Source organism: Echinops telfairi, unplaced genomic scaffold (genome assembly GCF_000313985.2).
Source record: "Echinops telfairi isolate 266 unplaced genomic scaffold, ASM31398v2 ScPeMD7_7421;HRSCAF=8459, whole genome shotgun sequence".
Lineage (NCBI taxonomy): Eukaryota > Metazoa > Chordata > Mammalia > Afrosoricida > Tenrecidae > Echinops > Echinops telfairi.
Genome location: NW_022111321.1, coordinates 2804211 through 2823085, shown reverse-complemented (window position 1 = coordinate 2823085; position 18875 = coordinate 2804211). Strand labels below are relative to the sequence as shown.

The following is an 18875-nucleotide window of genomic DNA, read 5'->3' as shown; positions in this document are numbered from 1 at the left end:
AAGACCATTTCAGCTCTTCAAACTCACCAAACACTTCCCTGTCTCTGGCCCTCTACAGCCAATGAAGAAACTCTTTCCCACAGGTCCTCCCTCACACCTTCTCTTGTTTTAGGACACAGCCTACAGAATCACCATCCTTGACTGTAATTCTTATGGAAGGTCTGCCCCTTCATAGCACTGAAGCTCTATGGGGGCAGTGACTGTATCTGCCTTATTCATCACCGTGTTCTCAGGGTTGGCTTTGTGCCTGGCTCAAGATGAAATAATAAATATTTATTGAATGAGAGAATGAATAACTCTTCAAATACAAAAAGGAGTGGAGACATTGATTGGCCTTTAAAACAAAGCTGTTTGAAAGGGGGGCGGGGCGGGAATTAAGCATGGCAAACATACTTTTCTTCCCTAACTATGCAGTGAAAAGTGTGTGAGGATCTAGTAATGTTCAGCAGCACCCCAAGACACAGTCTCTTCCAGGGCATCTGAATGGCTGCCTGTCTGAAGAACTACTTAACAATTACCTTGCTTACTTCCTTTAAGGCCCTTTTGCAGACTTCGTACTTTGGAGAGTCCTTGGGCGTTTTTTGACAGATAGTCTACAATGAAGTAAAAGTGAATGAAGTCATTGATTTTGGTTAAGCAGAATAAAAGCAGTTTATCCATACCTTCTCCCTTATAATAAAGTTAACGCTGCTGAACACAGGAAGATGACATTACAGTTCAAGTGGAAAACTAGGAAATAGCCTTTCAACTTAATGTGGGGTCCAAATCAATGCAGAAAATGGTTATGTTGGAGGGCAGGGTCAGAGGTGGCAGGAGTCAGTTTCAAATGCCAGATTTGTCCTTTTGGGGCGTTGGGCATGTCACCTACACGGACTCTAGAAGCCTCAGCTTCCTCATCTGTAAAATTTGGTTCATTTAACGAATTATTTCACAAGATTATTGCAAGAATTAAAGGAGAAAAATGCATGTCATGGTCTCCCGAACTGCCCAGCATACGGTCCTCAACACATGGTAAGAATTACTTTACTTATGATGGTTATCCTTAGTGGTAACTATATTTGAAGATGATACAATAATGTGAATTTAAATAATTAAGAAGAGGAGGCCATCGAGGTCTTCCTTGATAATCTTATACTTCTGAATTTCATTTGTGATTATGAAACGGAGTTCAAAGAAAGTCAGTTCAGGGTAAACTGACATATATAGAACTTCTGAAAACATACATTCAAAGACAACAGAACCATTTATATTGTTGAAAACATGTTCATTTCAATGAAGACGCGTGCTTCATAAAAGAATTAAAATTGAAGAGAAATTTCAGTGTATTTGGATTCTGCCTAGGTGGCCAGATTCTCACTGATGGCAAACAGATTAGGTCAGCAGGCATCTAGCAGTGGTGACAGGCCATTGGCTATCAGCAAACCGCTGGCACTGTAAGTGGAGACCAACACCGAGGTATTAAACCAGGAAGTCAGGCTATAGGATTGCTATGTGGGATATATGAGAACCACACAGTGCCCCATCCGTGGGTGTATATTAATAGCTCTCAAATGTTTCTGCCTGTGACCCACTGTACGAACTAGGTTAAAACTGCTGCATACAGCCACACATAAATGAAGCAAGATTTTGTTTAGATTTATTATTGAACTACATCATGGGCCACACACATGAATATATGTTATTGTTTCTTTTCTTTTACGGTGTGCATGATTAAAATTCCATTACTATGAGCAAACAACTAATAGGCGCAGAAGCAGTCTGCAGAACACTGGTCCGCGTCCCTGGGAGCAGCTCTCCTGCCTCACAGGCCACCGTGCAATGCACACTGTGAGACCGCTCATACGTAATACTCAGTGCAAACAAGAACTCCTAGGAGGAGTGGCTACAGCGTTCCTCTAATCTCAAAGGGAACTGTGACTGCAGATGTTTAGAGCTCATGGGAAACCAAGGCACTAAGCTCCCACTTTGTACAGCATGCTCCGCATGAGATAGTGTAAGAGTCCCAGCCTACTTACATAACTCCTCCAAATTAAAGAGGGAGGATAAGCATCGCTGGGGGAGCACAGCATAGGCGGGATCTAAGAAACACAACCAAACTACATTTTTCTGCAGAAAAAAGGTCGAATTCTAAAAATTCTAACATGGCCCAAAAAAGTTGTATTTAGAGAGATCCCGTTTTCCCATGAAAGAATGAACCCCTAAACTTTCTAACTCCAACTCTATACAAAATGATACATGTAAAAGGAATACAGTTTGCTATGACAAAATAGGGTGTCTCAAATAATATCTGTCTGTATGGATCAAATTTCATGTTCTTCACAAGTCTTAAAAGTAAAATGGAGTCAACCTGTTTTAAGCCAAATTTTGTTTTTGATAACATGAATGGATTCTACTTTTTTTTAAGTCGTGGTTAAGAAAAACAACAACAAAAAGGCAGAGAACTAATGCAAGTTTCTAAACACATTTAGGCAGGTGGCAGTTTCTAAATACCAGGTAATGAATGGGGAAGGGAGTAATGAGAGCAGGTTGAACTGAACATGGAAGGCAGTAAGGGGCTGACAACTCTAATGACCCCGCTGCCCCCCTACCTCCATCCCCCAGCGCCTCCTATACTCTGTAGCAGCGTCAACAGGGGAACCGAGGACTACAGGCTCCTACATCATTTAAAAAATGTAGAGTTCTTCCTGAATATCATGGAATGGGAAACTGAATCTAGAAAATCCAGGAATTTAGTAACCATCTCCAAGCACAATGTTATGACTCCATTTCTTTTGGAGGCTTTCATTTGTGAAAGCCGACACTTCATTAATTGGAAAAGTGGGATAAAAGTGCCCTTATGTGGCCAAGAAGACACCACTAGTTGAATCACATCTGTGCTGGGCCAGCCTCTCCTTTTCTCATGCCCCCCGCCCCAGGAGCCACTGTGGCTCCAACATGGCCTGCATGCAGGCCTCCTGGCCTGACCTGGCTGCTTCCCAGATGTGGCTCACAGATTTCTGCTCACTTCTTTCTCCTAGGCCTCCCATGGCAGTGCTCAAAGTCGAATGCTGGCCTTGTTCATGAACATTCCTGAAATCAGGAGGGGCTGAATTTTCTCAGCCACTTTGTACAAAGCATATCAAGGGCAAGTTTCTGTCTTGTTACACGGAGAGCGTTTCTTAGAGTAGCGCCAACAGCATCTTGAAACGCTTCAGGCAGAAGGGGTCTGTGCGATCAATCTGACAGTGGCGGTGGGGGGAGGGGTGCCCAAGGAGATGAAGTAACTTGCCCAAAGGCCTATGTCCAGTTAGTACCTCGGTCAGAAATGGAATCTAAAGTCATTTTTCTTCCCTTTGCAAAAAAAACTTGGAGCAAATGGGTGATGTAATCTAAATCCTATGACGAGACCACACAGGCTTTCCTTAATAATTTTGCCAAATATGTCAGACACAGGCGAGACTTCCTAGCCAAACAACACCTTCTCGCCTATGCTGACTGCCACAGAGGTGGGTGGCCCCAGGCTCCTATCTGCTCATAAAACAGACCTGCTCCATGGTGCTTTCTGGGCTGGACTCATTACAGAAGCAGCTTGCCAGATCTTTCTTCTGCAGAACTGCAGGGCGAGTGTTCAAAGTGTCAACTTTTACGTGGGCAGCAGATTGCTACACCCCGGCACCTTTCCCCCAAAATAGCACCTTCTCACTCAGTTGGAGTATTTTCTAGGAGAGATATGCATCGATTCAAGTAGAATAAGAATAATTCTTTTAGATTTATAGCAGCACAGTTAGGCACAGGACAGGTCATTTCTTACATCCATCAGCAGGGGAAGGCGGGTCACCCTCTGCATAGGCAGAATGAGAAAGGAGATCATGGGTAAGTTCCTGCAGTCTTCATGGCTCTCAATGCGTGATAACACTTCCTTAAATGATGGATTGGTGGCTCTGAGGGAAAAGAAACAAACATAAAAACGCGCAAACATTTCCTACTCCATGTTAAGAAGCACATAAAATGGCCTAAAGAACACCGGAGTGAACTCATACCTTACCAGTGATTTCTAAGTATATAGGAACCTAGCAGCATCAGCACCTAACTACATAGATATCTTGTCTGCCACACATCTGAGGTTGATGTGGTTTTAACATAACATAACGAACAATAAGAGAGAAATGTCTGGCTAGAAACTTATCAAGGAAAATGTAGACACATGAAGCAGTAAGGGTTTCATCATGTTGAATATATCAATTATCCATTAATATACAGAACTGATTTCATCTAAGATCAATGTACCAAGAAGTTAACAAACCACATGCTTTTAATTCTCTCCTCTAGCCCTTGACAATGATCCCAGAAAGCAATGTCAGTCGGAAAAGGTTTATTTACTAGTGGTGCCTTGTGGCTTTTTTCAACAGTCCTCTTTCTAAGACAGAGAATCTTTGAACCATGTCAGCCACAATATTTTAGCACTACCACAATAAATTTGTGGAACTTGGCAAGATAAGGTACCCCCAAAGATATTGTCCCATATGGAATCACCCACATAAGTTCTAACGGAAGGCCACATAAGAATTCCATTAAGAGACTGAAGAATGGAGAGGTCTCCAACTTCAGAGTGTGGGAGGTGGTAGTATTGAATGCTAGATTCTTATGCCCTGAGAAGCCCGGGAAGCAGAGCAGTAGCAGTAGCAGTTGTGGGCATTTTTCATGTATTTTAAAATAAGATGATTTGGATGAGATCTGCCAAAAAGAAATTAACCAGTGCCCATTCTAGTATATTAAAAGAAATCGAACAGAAATGTTTTATTTCCATTCCCTCAGATGGAAGAATTTTAAGCTTCTGAGACCTGGGGTGTAGACTTGAGGTACTAACCAAAAGTTGAATGGTTCAAACTCACCTACTCCTAGAAAGTAAGATGAGGCTATTTCCTCTTGTAGAGATTTAAGGTCTCAGAAACTCAAAGGGGCTATACTACTCTGTCCTACAGGGTCACTATGGATGGGAATTGACCTAGTGGCAATAAGGTGTACATTAAGAAGAATTTTTAAGAAGATAAAAAAGTAATCAAACTCTAAAACGGTTGCATATTAAAAGCTCCTTGCCACCTGACCCCCCCACACAAGGACTCTGATTAGCTAATCAGGATAGATTCTTATTTGCAGAGAGCTATGTATTTCTAATAGACAGCTGAAGTTGAAAGTCACTACTCTAACCATAAAGTCACATCAACTGCCACAGAGCCCCTAAAAAAACAAAAATTTTTACTAAAAAAACTTTTTTAAAACCTTTTTTTTTGACATCTAAATAATGTACAGCAGTACTAAGTCACAGTTTTTGAATTCCTGTAAAACAACATGAAAATTGGATTGAGCTCTAATTCAAGGATTCGTTTACAAACATGCAATATGACTTACCGGACAATTTCAAACCAATTATTACTGGTCAGAATCACAGGGGGAGAGGACAGGGGAAAGAAAAGGGGTGTGATTTCCCCCTAGGAGACATTCGGTGCTGTCTGGAGACATTCGGAGTTATCACTCTGGGGTGGGGACGCTATGGCTTCTCACTGATAGAGACCAGGGACCCCACTACACATCCAGCAGTGCACGGGACTGCCATACAACACAAACATTTCGTCAAGGTGCTGACGAATCTCAGACACTCTGCTTTGTACAAAAGATTAAAACAAAAACCTTCATTTGAGATTAGCAGCTGTAGGTTTCCACTCTGTCCATACCAAAGTTTCCAGAGGATGCATCATCACCCTTCTTACTGACTTGAGAGGCTTCAGCGGGTTACATTTCTCTAAGCAGCCGTGAGGACATTGCCATTGACTACCACCCACCCCACACACCAGAGCTCCACTCATGAGGAGAGGAGAGCAATTACACAGCCCCCCCTCCCCCGAAGTGAGCTTACAGCAGTGTAGCACTGTACCATAGAGCAAAGGCTCTGTGTGATAGATGGAGCCTCTGAAAAGAAACAAGACAGACATTGACTGAAGAATCGTGGCCTCTTACACCAAGATACAAGTGGTATATACAAGGGGGCTTCAAAAAGTTCCTAAAAATGGAGTTAGAAGATAGTGAAACCTTTCTATGAACTTTTTGAGCCCTCTCATGTATGCATGATCATGCACAAACCCTCAGTAACTGGCAGGACAGTGGGGGGAAGTGTAGAGTGAAACATAATGTGTAACTTTTTATTGCAGAAATAAAACCTCTAAGAACATTTTCTTCATTTGCTTTCCGTCAAATAGTGCTTCCTTTCCTATCTACTGAGTGTGTATGTGTGTGTGCGTGTGTATTCACTGAAATAGTAGCCATTTCATGGCAAAACATCAGAAGAGTAGAGAAGACGCTGCGTCCTTAGATTCTAGCAGGATCTACTAAAGAACCCTCTCTGGGCTCCTGGTAAACCGCACAACTGTCCATTACAATCAGTTGTCATCCCACTGACTAACTCGTGGTGGCCCAGTGTAGACCAGAATGAAGCACTGCCCAGTCCTGAGTCAGGTTAACACCCGAGGAAGCTGGGAAATGGGAAGGGATGATGATCACCTCAGTGTCTTGTAGCAATTTTTCAACAAAGCAAATAGTAACAATGATTTCATAATTGCTTTATAAAGAAAATTCTACACAGTCTAGGCTTTTTGACCCTCTTGTCTTGATGGTACTACTTTTAAGCACTTCTGTCCTAGGGAATGGTCTATCAGGAATCATTTCTAACAGTGATCTAATAGATCAATCCACTTCAGTCACTGTGGTCTAATTAAAGTGAGGTCAGCCTACTGAACCACTCGGCAGCACTTACAATAATTTCTGCAGGGTCCGCTGTTGATAGACTTCGTTAGTACAGTACTTCACATACGGGTCAAAGGTGGAGGCTGTGTGTTTCTCTACAATGTCGCTTATATCGTCAATCAAGATATTATTCTGATGTCTTGCTTCCAACTCTGTGAAGAATCTGAAGGGACAAAGAAAAGGAAAGCACATATACTCTCTTCCATAGACAACAAGAGAGAACGGATCCAGTGTCTGAAACTACCGACTCTATTCAGGGACAGCTCACTGAGAGTCTGAGTTATTTAATGCTAGGCTAACAGAAAGACCGTACACAGGAGACTTTAACAGAGGCGTGTTTCTTCACAGTTCAGGAGAAACCAGATCTAGGGGATCCTGTGTGTGTGTTGGCTCTGGAGGAAAGTCCTTGTCTCTTCTGAGCTTCTGCTCTTGGGTGTGCTTCACGTGGCTTGGCCTCTCTTTCCCCGTCTCAATTTGTTGGTGAGTCTAATTTCTTTCATATCTCAAAGGAGATGGACTCAAAACACATCCCACACTAATCCCATGTCATTAACATAACAAAGACCACACATCCCCAAATGGGATTATAACCACAGCCATAGAGGTAAGACATTATAACATACTACAAGGGGGCTTTTTAAAGTTGGTGGAAAAATTCCCATTATCTTTCCATTCCATTTCCCCACTAACTTTGAAGCCCCTTTCATATTTTGGGCAAAAAAAACTTATAAAAGTGCTGCCCAAATTTAAGTCATCATATGAACAGATTGATTCAAGTGTTTGGCTTACAATACTGACCACAAAGGGCATTTCTCTACTTTTTAATACAGATATCATTATTTTTCAAGAATTTACCAAATGGGGGTACAGTAATACTAGTATATTATATATTATATTATTAATTATATTATAGTGAAAGCACATGAAAAAATACCTAAATGGATGTTTGATTCTATATACCCAATCTCTTTCTTAAAAAAAAAAAAATCTTATTACTTTCACTGCAATAATATGTATGATATTTAAATTATTCACATTTTATAAACCCAAACCAAACTCAATGGCATTGAGTCAATTCTAACTCATAGCATCCCTACAACTGCCCCTGTGAGTTTCTGAGGCTGTAACTCTTTATGGGAGTAAAAAGCCTCATCTTTCTCCCTTGGGGTGGCTGCTGGTTTCAAACTGCTGACCTCGAGGTTAGCAGGTGAACACGTAACCACCGAAATACCAGGGCTCCTTTCACATACTATGCAGACTGCAAATAAGAATTGCCAGCTTTAGCAGTGACAGAGTGTGTGTACATGTGTCTGAAAGAAAATGTGTGTGTATGTGTGTGTGATAGAGTGACGGGAATATAGGCAGACAAAATAGATATCTGGTTAAATTTGAATTTCAGATAAATAGTGAGTCATTTTTTAGAAGACATCTGTCCCAAATATTGTATGTGGCATCCTAGGAACCAAATTGTGGTGGTTACATAATCTGTTGTCAATTTGAGACTTAGGAGGGAAGGGGTGGAGTTTAGCCGCCTATCAATCAGGTCGAAGCTTGATGACCACATTTGGAGGTGCTAAGGAGATAAATAGCTTTCTGGAGGTGGGACACAGGCTCACTCCTGGGAGACATTGCAGCTGACAAAACACATGGAGCTACGCCAAAGCCCTAGAACTGGAGGAGCCACATGGGGACCCACACCAGTGCTGAGATGCTTACAACACCACTGGATACACAAGACTTCCCAACCACTGGCCTGTGATCTTCCTGCATTCGGCATCAATGCATGTGTTTCGTGAGTCTGAAGAGAACTTTGTAGGTTGGCACAGAACATATGGCTAATATCAAACTTATGGACTTGATGTGGACTGGGCTGGGATGTCTTCTTAATGTACAATTACTCTTTATATAAAGCTCTTTCTTATACACATGAGTGTCTATGAATTTGCTTCTCTAGTCTACCTAGGTGAACACACAAGTATTTTATCTGACAAGTCTAGACTGTACCCAGTTTGAAGAGAGTATCAAATGAAGGTATTTGAAATACGTTTCCACCCACAGCATTCTCATTCAATATGTAGTCCGTGGATCTGCAGTATTACACCATATTATTAACACTGCAGCATGCTGCCAACCCCACTCTCCAAATTGGATCTTCATTTTAACAAGTATGCCAGGTAATGAATGGGAACACAAATTGAACATAATGAAACGCAACCCAGAGAACACTTACTGTCCAGGGGTGGAGTGGCAGAAAACTATTAAAAATATCTATGGCACAGGGACCAAAGCACTTTCCAAACAATGTGACAAAAAGTGAAATTAACAATAAATTCTAATGTTGACTTTTTGATAATTAAACAGAAAAGATAATTAGATGTCAGTAAGCTCTTTGGGTTAAACCTACATTACACATCATTTCCCCTTGTCTGGTAACTTGCCTGGGTAGATGCCAAATCATAAGCTTTAAAACTAACAGTGACATAATAACCAAAGGGGAAGTAATCCAAACAACCCCCAACAAATAAAGGCATAAACAAAATGTGGTACTTAGGCAATGGAATATTACTCAGCCAATAAGAAGATGGAAGAAACGCACAGGGACAATGTACTGAAAATAACTGGTTGATGCGCAACCACTTCAAGAGGTAGCACATGATCAAGAACGAATGGCCTTGAAGAAATAAGTCTAAGCATCACTAAAAGCACTAGGGAAAACAGAAATGGATGAGATAGTATCGCAATGTTTCAAATAACTTGGCACCGTGCTGGAAGAACTATCTTGTTTATGCAAGAAATTTGGAAAACGGCTACCTGGCCAATCGATTGAAAGAGACATCTTTTTGTGTCCACTGTGAAGAAAGATGACCAGATAGAATACAGAAATTATCAAACAATGTCACTGATACCACATGTAAGTAAAATTTAGGTGAGGATAATTTTAAAAAGTTGCAGCAGTACATCCACAGAGAGCTAACAGACATTCAAGCTGGAACAAAGAGGGACAAGGGATCTCACTGCTGACATCAGCTGAATCTTAGCTCAAAGCAGAGAATGCCAGAAAGATGTTCGTTTATGTTTTAGTGATGATGCAAAGGCATTCGACTACGTGGATCATACCAAACGATGAATGGCATTCTGAAGAATGGGAGTTCCAGAACACTTCCCTGTGCTCCTGTGGCAGTTGTCCATATACCAAGAAGCAGCTGCTGACAGCCCCAAGGGATACTGAATAGTTTAAAATCAAGAAAGGTGCCTTGGGTTGTACCCTTCCACCACACTTACTCAATATGCATGTTGGACAAATATCCCAGAAACTGGAGAACCTGGAGAACTCTGCACCAGGATTGGAAGAAGCCTCCTTAACCTATGACATCAGCTACACAACCTTGCTTATTGCAAGTAAAAAGGGCTTGATGGGCTGACCAATGAAGATTAAATGCTCTGCAGCAGTGGTTCTCAACCTTCCTAATGCCCTCACCCCCTCAACCTTACATTATTTTCGTCGCTACTTCATGACTGTCATTTTGCTACTGTTATGAATTGGGCGACCCCTGTGAAACGGTCGTTCGACCCCCAAAGGGGTCATGACCTACAGGTTGAGAACCATTGCTCTATAGCCTTCAGTATGAATTACACCTCAACATAAAGAAAATAAACATTATTATGAAAAGAGAAAAGACTGAGGTTGTCAAGAATTTCCCATTATTGGGATCCACAATCAATGTTCAAGGAAGTTGCAGTTAAAAAATCAAACTATGCTACTGCATTGGATAATCAGCTACAAAGGTGTTAAAGAATAAAGAAGTCACTTTGAGGGCTAAGGTGCACCTGACCCACACCATGAGATTTTCAGTCATCTCACATGCATGCAAACGCTGAACAATGAATACGGAAGACCTGGGAAGAACTAGTGCCCTTGAATTGCGGTGTTGACACAGAATATTGAACATACCCTGGGCTGCCAGAAAAACTAAAACTTTCGTCTTGGAAGAAGTACAGCCAGAATGCTCCTCAGAAGAGAGGATGATAAGTCTTAGTCTCAAGTACTCTGGGCAATCTATCAGAAGGACACCAAGCATGGCAAAGAAGAGGGTCAACCAGGAAGGTAGAAGACTTTCAATGAGATGGATTGTTGCACTCAGGAGGAGGATGCAGGAACCGGTGTCCTTTCATTCTGTTGTACGAATGAAACACTGTTGCTATGAATTGGTCCAGTCTCTATAACACCTCACACCAAAGACAGGAGTTGGAGAGAAAGGGAAAAAAGAAGTGTAACGGTGATGGAGAAATCCCACGGATCAAAGGTAGCATTGCTCAACCAACTGTTTTCACTGCTGTTAAACCATACACCACTAAAAAGTTGAACTGGCAAAAGTTGTGTGACAGATTATTCACAATAATGACGAAAAGAGAAAAATAAATAAGACAGAAGTTGCTCGGGCTGTTTACGTATGTACAAAAAAAATGCCTTATGGTAGTGGGTTCCTTGGTTTGGAGATTTGAGGTCGCTGTTTCACAAGACATCTCAGTTCATAGGCCAATAACATGTTTAGTGCTTCTGTTTTACAGGAAATTCACCTGCTGCTCTTGGCATCTGAAAAGCTTGCAAACAGCACAACAATGGGGTCTGCTCATGTGGAGCCACAGAGGACAGAGAGAGCGGACGAGGAACAGGCCTGGAAGATGGGGCTCATTGCCTCCAGGAACTCTGCTGCCACCAGACTAGAAACACTGAATGGTGTCAAACTACCATGACTGAACAATTTCAAGAGACACTGCAGGATAATCCCAATCAAAAGAGAAAACTAGAGGGAGGAGGGAGTGGGGAGGGAGGGGATAAAAATGAGGAGCTGATGCCAGGGGCTTAAGTGGAGAGCAAATGTTTTGAGAATGATGAGGGCAACGAATGTACAACTGTGCTTTACACAATTGATGTATGTATGGATTATGATAAGTGTTGTATGAGCCCCCAATATGATGATTAAAAAAAGAGAGAGAAAACTGCAGAATATAATTTCAAATTCTATGGGGAGGTAGACTTTATGGAGCCACGAAGGCTGGACAAAGCCCTGAAACTCTTGCCCCAAGATAGATCATCTTCGAACCTAAGAGTAAAACTATCCCCTGAAGTCTTTTTGAAGCCAATCAACAGTTTAGCTCAAGTAGTAAAATGGGTATGCCTTGAGCACGATGTCCTTTTAAGAACTATCTATATAGGAATCAAATCAGCAAGAGCAACTGGAAAGATCGGATGGGAACCTGAAGGGACGGGGGTTCACAGTAATGGGAAGGAGCAAGTCACCAGAGAAAGACAATGGTTTCATGTCTCAAAGAACGCAGTCAATGTCCCTGCATTGTGCATGTAGAAAACAATGACTTGGTGTATCTTTTGCGGTGCATAATTTTCAACAACCACACAAATAAAATTAAAAAAGAAACTAGCCGTCAAGAAGACAACAAAACTGTACACAAGATGATTGATAGTAAACATGAGCTTTTATGTTTTCTCACATTTACAGTCAAACAATGTCCAGGTACTTAGGAACCAAACAAAGCCTTTGATTTTGCATATACACGCATACATGGAATTCATTGTAGTACAAATAGTATTTGCTTGTCATCATTAGTTATTTTGGTTTTATAAAGTTTCCAGAAGAGCATAAAAGAAAAAAAGAAATAAATTTTCATTTCCTATAAGAAAAATTACCTAGACTCTAAGAAAGCACCTAGATTTTCCTGTCCTTTAAAAACCATTTAGGAAATATAATCGATACGATTTCCATCCACAAACTCTAAAACAGCAAGAGGAAAAACAACGCACAAACACTTTGCTGATTGATTTGACTTTCCTCGCAATGGCCATCAGGATTTCCCATGCAAAATTCTTACAGCAGTCTGCCAGCAGTCACATGTGTATCTTCCCAAAAGGCAATGGTTTTGGTGAAGACTGAGTCTAAGAATATGCAACTAAAAATATCAAAACCTCTCCTAAATGTGTGGGCAATCTCCACAGAGCCACACACAGAGGAAAGCCTTGCTTCCCAAAGGTACTACACAGCCTGACCTTGCATTTCAGGAAATGCGTAATCTGTTAGGAAGGTGAAGATGAGAAAGATAGCATTCTTGCACAAAGCTGCAGATAAAAACATGTTCATAAGGGCGCTGCTGGCTTCATCTTAAAATGTACACTGGAATCGCCTGTGCCTCTTAAAGAAACACATGTGGCCCATCGACGAAGAGAATTGGGGAATTCTTTGACTGCTAGAAAGAGAGAGAGAGAGAGCAAGAGAGAGAGAATCATTCCCTGACTCTATTTTTCAGGCCAATCCTATTCATACTTGATATTTGCCATCGCCTTTAATTCTCACAAGGACCTTGGGAAGTATAAGGCAATCTCTCATTCATAAAAATGGGGAGAGAGGCCTAGAGAGGTTAAATAACCAGACCCTTTTCAGTTGTAGAGTCAGGGTAGGAACTGGATCGAGGCCTGGTCAGAATGGCCTCCCTCTCAATACATGGAGACAGGCCACCTGCATAGGTGTTGAGTTGACAAACACCTGCTTATTTCTGGCTTATAAATCTGCCCTTAAGCCAAGGCTTTTCTCTTACCTCTCATGATATCACTTTCTTTGTTAATGGCACTAAATCTGTCCCCACACACTGCCATTGAGTGGATTCTAACTCACGAATTTGAAAGACAGTCACTCTTTGTGGGAGCAGACAATCTGGTCTTCTTCCTGCATCTAGCTGGTAGACTTGAACCTCTGACCCTGCATTTAGCAGCCCAATGCCTTTAACCATAGCGCCACTGTGATTCCTTAAATTTGCTCTAGTAACAGTATATTTCAAGAAAAGATGAGGCTGTCTGCCTCTGTAACAGATGTACAGTGTTGGAAACCCTATGTAAGGGTGGCAGTGTGTTGGCGGTTCAGTGGCAGAATTCTTCCCTTCCAATCAGGAGACCCAAGTTCAATTCTTGTCCAATGAACCTCAAGCACAGCCACCACCTTCTGTCAGTGGAGGCATGTGTGCTATGATGATATAGAGACTTTAGGAGACCTTCCAGAATAAGCGCAGGAAGAGAGACCTGGTGATGTTATTTGCAAAAAACAGCTCATGAAAACCCTAGAGATGTCAAGATCCACACTCATGGTGCGTGGGCTTGCCAGGTGGGGGGAGCTGCCTCGAAAGTAGCTAACAACAAAATCATGTTTAACTGGTTTTCAATGAAATGCAAGTTATTTGTACTTTAACTCCAAATGCAACTCCAAATATTTTTAAATGCATGCTTTAAGAAAATTTCCAAAAGAAAAATATAAACATAAGGAATCTTTCATAAGGTCATTAGCCTATCAATCTAGGAAATACATGTCTTAGAGCAAATCTCTCCTCAAGTTTCTTCTCTTTTGCTAACCATTAACAGCCTGAATGCAACTTAAAACCAAGAACAGCAGTAAGTTGGCTTTTCCCTTTGAAAAAGAAAATTTCATTTATCACTATAAAAGGTTGGCCAAAGCACAAGATTAAAAAGTAAGGTCCTGGTTATACTACTTACCTTTATATAAAATAAACCAAGCCAATCGTTTGACATTGGCATAATTAAAACACAATTTAGAGCTTTCTATGTTAAATCATCTATTATTTTGGGAAATGTGCGTACAGTATTTCAGGAAATAAGCTACAAAAAATAAAATAAGTATTACTGAAGGATGAGGTTATTATGTCAGAAATCAAGAATGCATGCGATGAGAGTGAAATCTGAAACAAAGTAAAAGTTTTCTAGCTCCCTGGATGAAACCTGAATGAGTTTGTGAAGTAATCTGGCTTTTTTACAAGGGCAACTTTTTAATGGAAATAGGTATTTCAGCTCCATGAATTTTTTATCTGGAACAATACTGTCATTATTTTTCTAAGTAGTATTACCAAGATGATTATATTTTACAACCAACAATCATGTTAACAGCCTTTCTTTTTTTCCCTTCCAAAATTCCAATCTCTTGGCTAAAGTTTAGATTTTAAGAAACCATCTTGTGAAGCAAAAAATGCCTTTTTCAAAACTCTCCTTCCTATCCAGAAACCCCGGGCCCCTGGTGGCATAGTGGGTTATGAGTTGGATTACCAACTGCAAGGTCACAAGTTTGAAACCACCGGTCACTGTTGAGAGAAATGAGGGGTTTTCTGTTCCTATAAAGATTTATCAGCCCAGAAACCCACATGGGCAGGTCAGCCCTGTCCTAGTGGGTTGCTAGGAGTCAGAAATGGCTGGATGGCAGCAAATGAGTAAGCGAATCAGAATCCCACAGAGCTTTGTAGTACAGTTGGGTAAACACTGGACTGCTAACGTCGATACTGGTAGTTCAAGCTCACCAGCAGCTCCAAATGAGAAAGATGAGGCCTTTTGCTCTCATAAAGGTTGACAGCCGCAGAAACCCTACATCGGGTTGTTATGAGTCAGTGCTGACTGGATGGCAGTGGGTTTGGGTATTTAGTTTGACCAGAAATCCATGGGACTGTGTTGGCTTCAGTGATAGACTTCTCGGCGTTCAGAGAAAACCTGGGTTCTACTCCCAGCCTACGTACCTTATGTGCAGCTACCACCCACCTGTTAGTAGAGGTTGTTATAATGTTCAATTGCTTTCAGTGGAGTTTCCAGACAAAGGTGAACGAGGAAGAAAAGCCTGACAATCTACTGAAATTCAGCCAATGAAAACCTGCAACTGATCATGGGAATAACCCCAGTAGTGTTTTTTTGACGGTGGGTCACCATGGGCAGTTCCTAACTGCATAAACCAAACGTCCAAGTTAATCCTGTCTACCTGCTAACTCATCATCGTGGTCACAACCACACTCCTTTGAGTGTGTCAAATGATTGCAGCCTCGGAGGTTATGTTCCTTAGCTATCCAGAGAAGAGCCAGACCATCAAAGACACAAGGTCAGTCTCTCAGGAGATGAGACTGCAGAGAGCTTCAATTCAAGTCCACAAATGAAGAAAGACCCTCAAGTATGACTGTTAGAGCTTGTCTCTAACTTCCCTAAGATCTGAAAGTTGTATTTTCATTAGCCTTTCTGTGATTGCTTTATCAAGTGAGCTTAAACGTGGCACACACTGTGTGAGGGGGAAAGTCAGCAGTGAAGGAGCCACTTCTGATAAGCCCACTTTTGTTAGCTTCAAACTTCGAGAATGAAACAGAACTTTGGTTCACCCTTTTTAACAACTAGGACAATTATCCCTCAAATGAGGTAGTATTTATTTTAGTGTCACTAATAAAAGCTTAATTGTCTATAGGATGGAGACATAGGTATTTCAGCTCTATGAATTTTTTATCTGGAGTGACACTGTCATTATTTTAATATTTCCTACAGTAGTACAGGTGGAGAAGACCCAGCCACGTGTCACAGAACTGTGCACATACCATTTACTGACTTCTTAAAATTCAACTGGTGTTACAATTGGCATATTAGGTAAATGCATTCCCCAAAGCCCACAGTTAGCTAGTCTAACTATAACAGAAACAAAGCCTCTCCTCCCATGTGCCCCGAGCACTGCTGCAGGCTTTGGAGAATGCCAGAGGCAGACAGTTGACAATGATGACCATCACCACTGTGCGGAGCACACTGACTCTTTACCGTACAGTAGTCCTCGCTGCCTTTTCAGCGGTTTGCTTTCTGAGGCTTCTATCAGCGAATATTAAATGCAAAATCCCCCAAATAAACCACCATCAATACATTTTTTTTTCCATGAATACATTTTCAAGGGTGCTGTTCTGTGTCACATGATAAAATCTTGTGAATCACCCCTTTATCTGGTGCATGCATCCTGTAGGTTTTAGGTTAGCCACTTAGTGGCCGCCCTGGCTATCGGTGGTCAAGTAACCCTAATTTTACTTAAGAATTATTCTATTTTATTATAAGTTCTTGTTAATATCTTACTGTGTCTAATTTAGACATGAAAACTGATCACAGATATATGTGTATAGCAAGACATGCACAGATGATTTGGCATGACTCATGCTTTCAGGACTGCCCTAGGTACAAGTGAACTACTGCAATCTTCAGGACCACTTCCCGAGATAGCGGCTCTACACATTTTACAGATCAAGACACAAGGGAAAGAGAGTTTAAGTCAGGGCCACAGAGTCTTTCTGAATGCAGCCTGAGCTCTGCCCTGGACACTGCTGCCTCAGTCTCATGCGCCCCTAAGCCTGCAGTTCTATCTCTTTCTTTTTGATCCCGCACGTCTGTTTCCTCCGGCGAGCCCTCAACCTAGACATCCATCCACAATAAGAATAACACCTGGAGTCTAAAGAACTGTATCGTTTCCCAATAAAACCAACTTTTGAACCACCTCCACACCTGGTCGAATTCGAAGGGTGGGTGCACAGTGGGAGAAGAGCATATGGCCGAAGAGTCTGCACTACATACATGCTCGGGGGAGCCCCGAGCAAGAACAGATCATCAGAGGCGGAGACCAATGCTGTGCTCTGGCCCTGAGGACACACTGTGATAAAAATACTGGTTCCAAGAAATCATGTCATTGTAAAGGTGGGTGAGTGCAGAGTGGAGACTCAGAGTCCATTGGTTGGCAACTGAACACCCCCCTGCTGAGGGGTTTTGGGGAGGAGTCGAGCTAATCAGGGTGCACGGTATCAACGATGATACATATAACTTTCCTCTAGTTCTTAAATGCTTCCCCCTCCTCCCCAATATCATGATCCCAATTCTGCCTTGCAAATCTGGCTAGACCAGAGAATGTACATTGGTACAGACAGCAACTTGAAACACAGGGAATCCAGGATAGATGACTCCTTCAGGACCAGTGGTGAGAGGGGCGAGGCCTGGAGGGTGAAGGGAATGTGGGTTAGTAGGGGGGAACCAATTACAAGAATCTAAGTATAGCCTCCTCCCTGGGGGATGGACAGCAGAGAAGAGGGTGGAGGGAGACATTGGACAGTGCAACTTATGACAAAACTATAATAATTTATGAATTGTGAAGGGTTCAGGAGGGAAGGGAAGGGGGGAGGGAGGGGGAAATGAGCAAATGATATTGAGGGCTAAAGTAGAGGGCAAATGTTTTGAGATTGATGAGGGCAACAGGTGTACATAGGTGCTTGACTCAATGGATGTATGTATGGACTGTGATAAGAATTGTACGAGCCCTCAATAAAATAATTTTAAAAAAATACAGGTTCACAGGTGCCCTGTGAAACTCTTTTCTAGTCCTTCATTTCAGATTCCCTGCTGCCCTACCCCTTGCTTAATGAACCCTCCCTCATCCTTCAAGGCCCAGATTACATTTCATCTCCAGGAAGCTTCCTCTGACCCTTCTGGACTGAGTTAAGCTCCCTTGTATTATGTTTTCATAAACCCTTACGCTTTTCCTTCAGTGTGCGTACTAAGATTGCAATTCATACTTTTATTTTAGTTTGTTTTTGTCTCTCTTGGCAAGCTCGAAAGTACAGGGATCTTGCCTGTTTTGGTCACAACTTTATGCCCAGGACCCAGCCATAGTACCTGGAAATAAAACTCAGAAAACTCATTGCCATCCAGCCATTTCTGACTCAGAGCGACCCTGTGGGACAAGGTAGAACTGCCCCTGTGGGTTTCCAAGATTGTCACCCTTTCATAGAGTACGTTCAAATATTTGGTAAGGCTATGATAAAATGATGAAAAAAATAAATGTTTTGTTTTATGTTTAAAAAAAATTAACGATGAAAACTCTCCAAGGAGTTGTGTTCTACTGTAATTTTATCAGGAATATAATCCACAAACTGGTCAGTTTCTACTTTGCTTTGCCCACTGGTATACCAAGCCTGCATAGATTTATTGTCCACAACTACGATCCCCTGTACTTCCAGTAAGTGCAGTGATGGGCACAAGGGAAGGGATAGACTCTCAACCCCAGCTTGTACGAGCCTGACCAGTAGGTTTGCTAACACAAGACCCGTCCAGCCAGGGTTCCTTCAGCGCCAGATGCACGTAGGACTAGCCCTGCCCCCTCTCAAAGCCCTGCTCAGTCCACAGTAAGAAAGCAAGTCTCTGGTTATAATCAAAGCTGTCCTGTGCCCTTCTGAGCATAGCATGCTTTCAAAGTATTTTT

The 18875-nt window shown here is 41.8% G+C and overlaps 1 protein-coding gene across 1 annotated transcript in view; it reads right to left on the bottom strand.

Annotated features, from left to right (window-relative positions):
- The window catches only part of ARHGEF26 (Rho guanine nucleotide exchange factor 26), a 180362-nt gene that overhangs the window by 49068 nt on the left and 112419 nt on the right, over positions 1-18875 (bottom strand). The window contains exons 7-9 of the mRNA XM_013006250.2: positions 6788-6940; positions 3791-3920; positions 519-593 (exon numbers count right to left, since the gene is read on the bottom strand). Coding sequence (XP_012861704.2) covers positions 519-593; positions 3791-3920; positions 6788-6940 — 358 coding nt within the window. The remainder of the gene's footprint in view (positions 1-518; positions 594-3790; positions 3921-6787; positions 6941-18875) is intronic.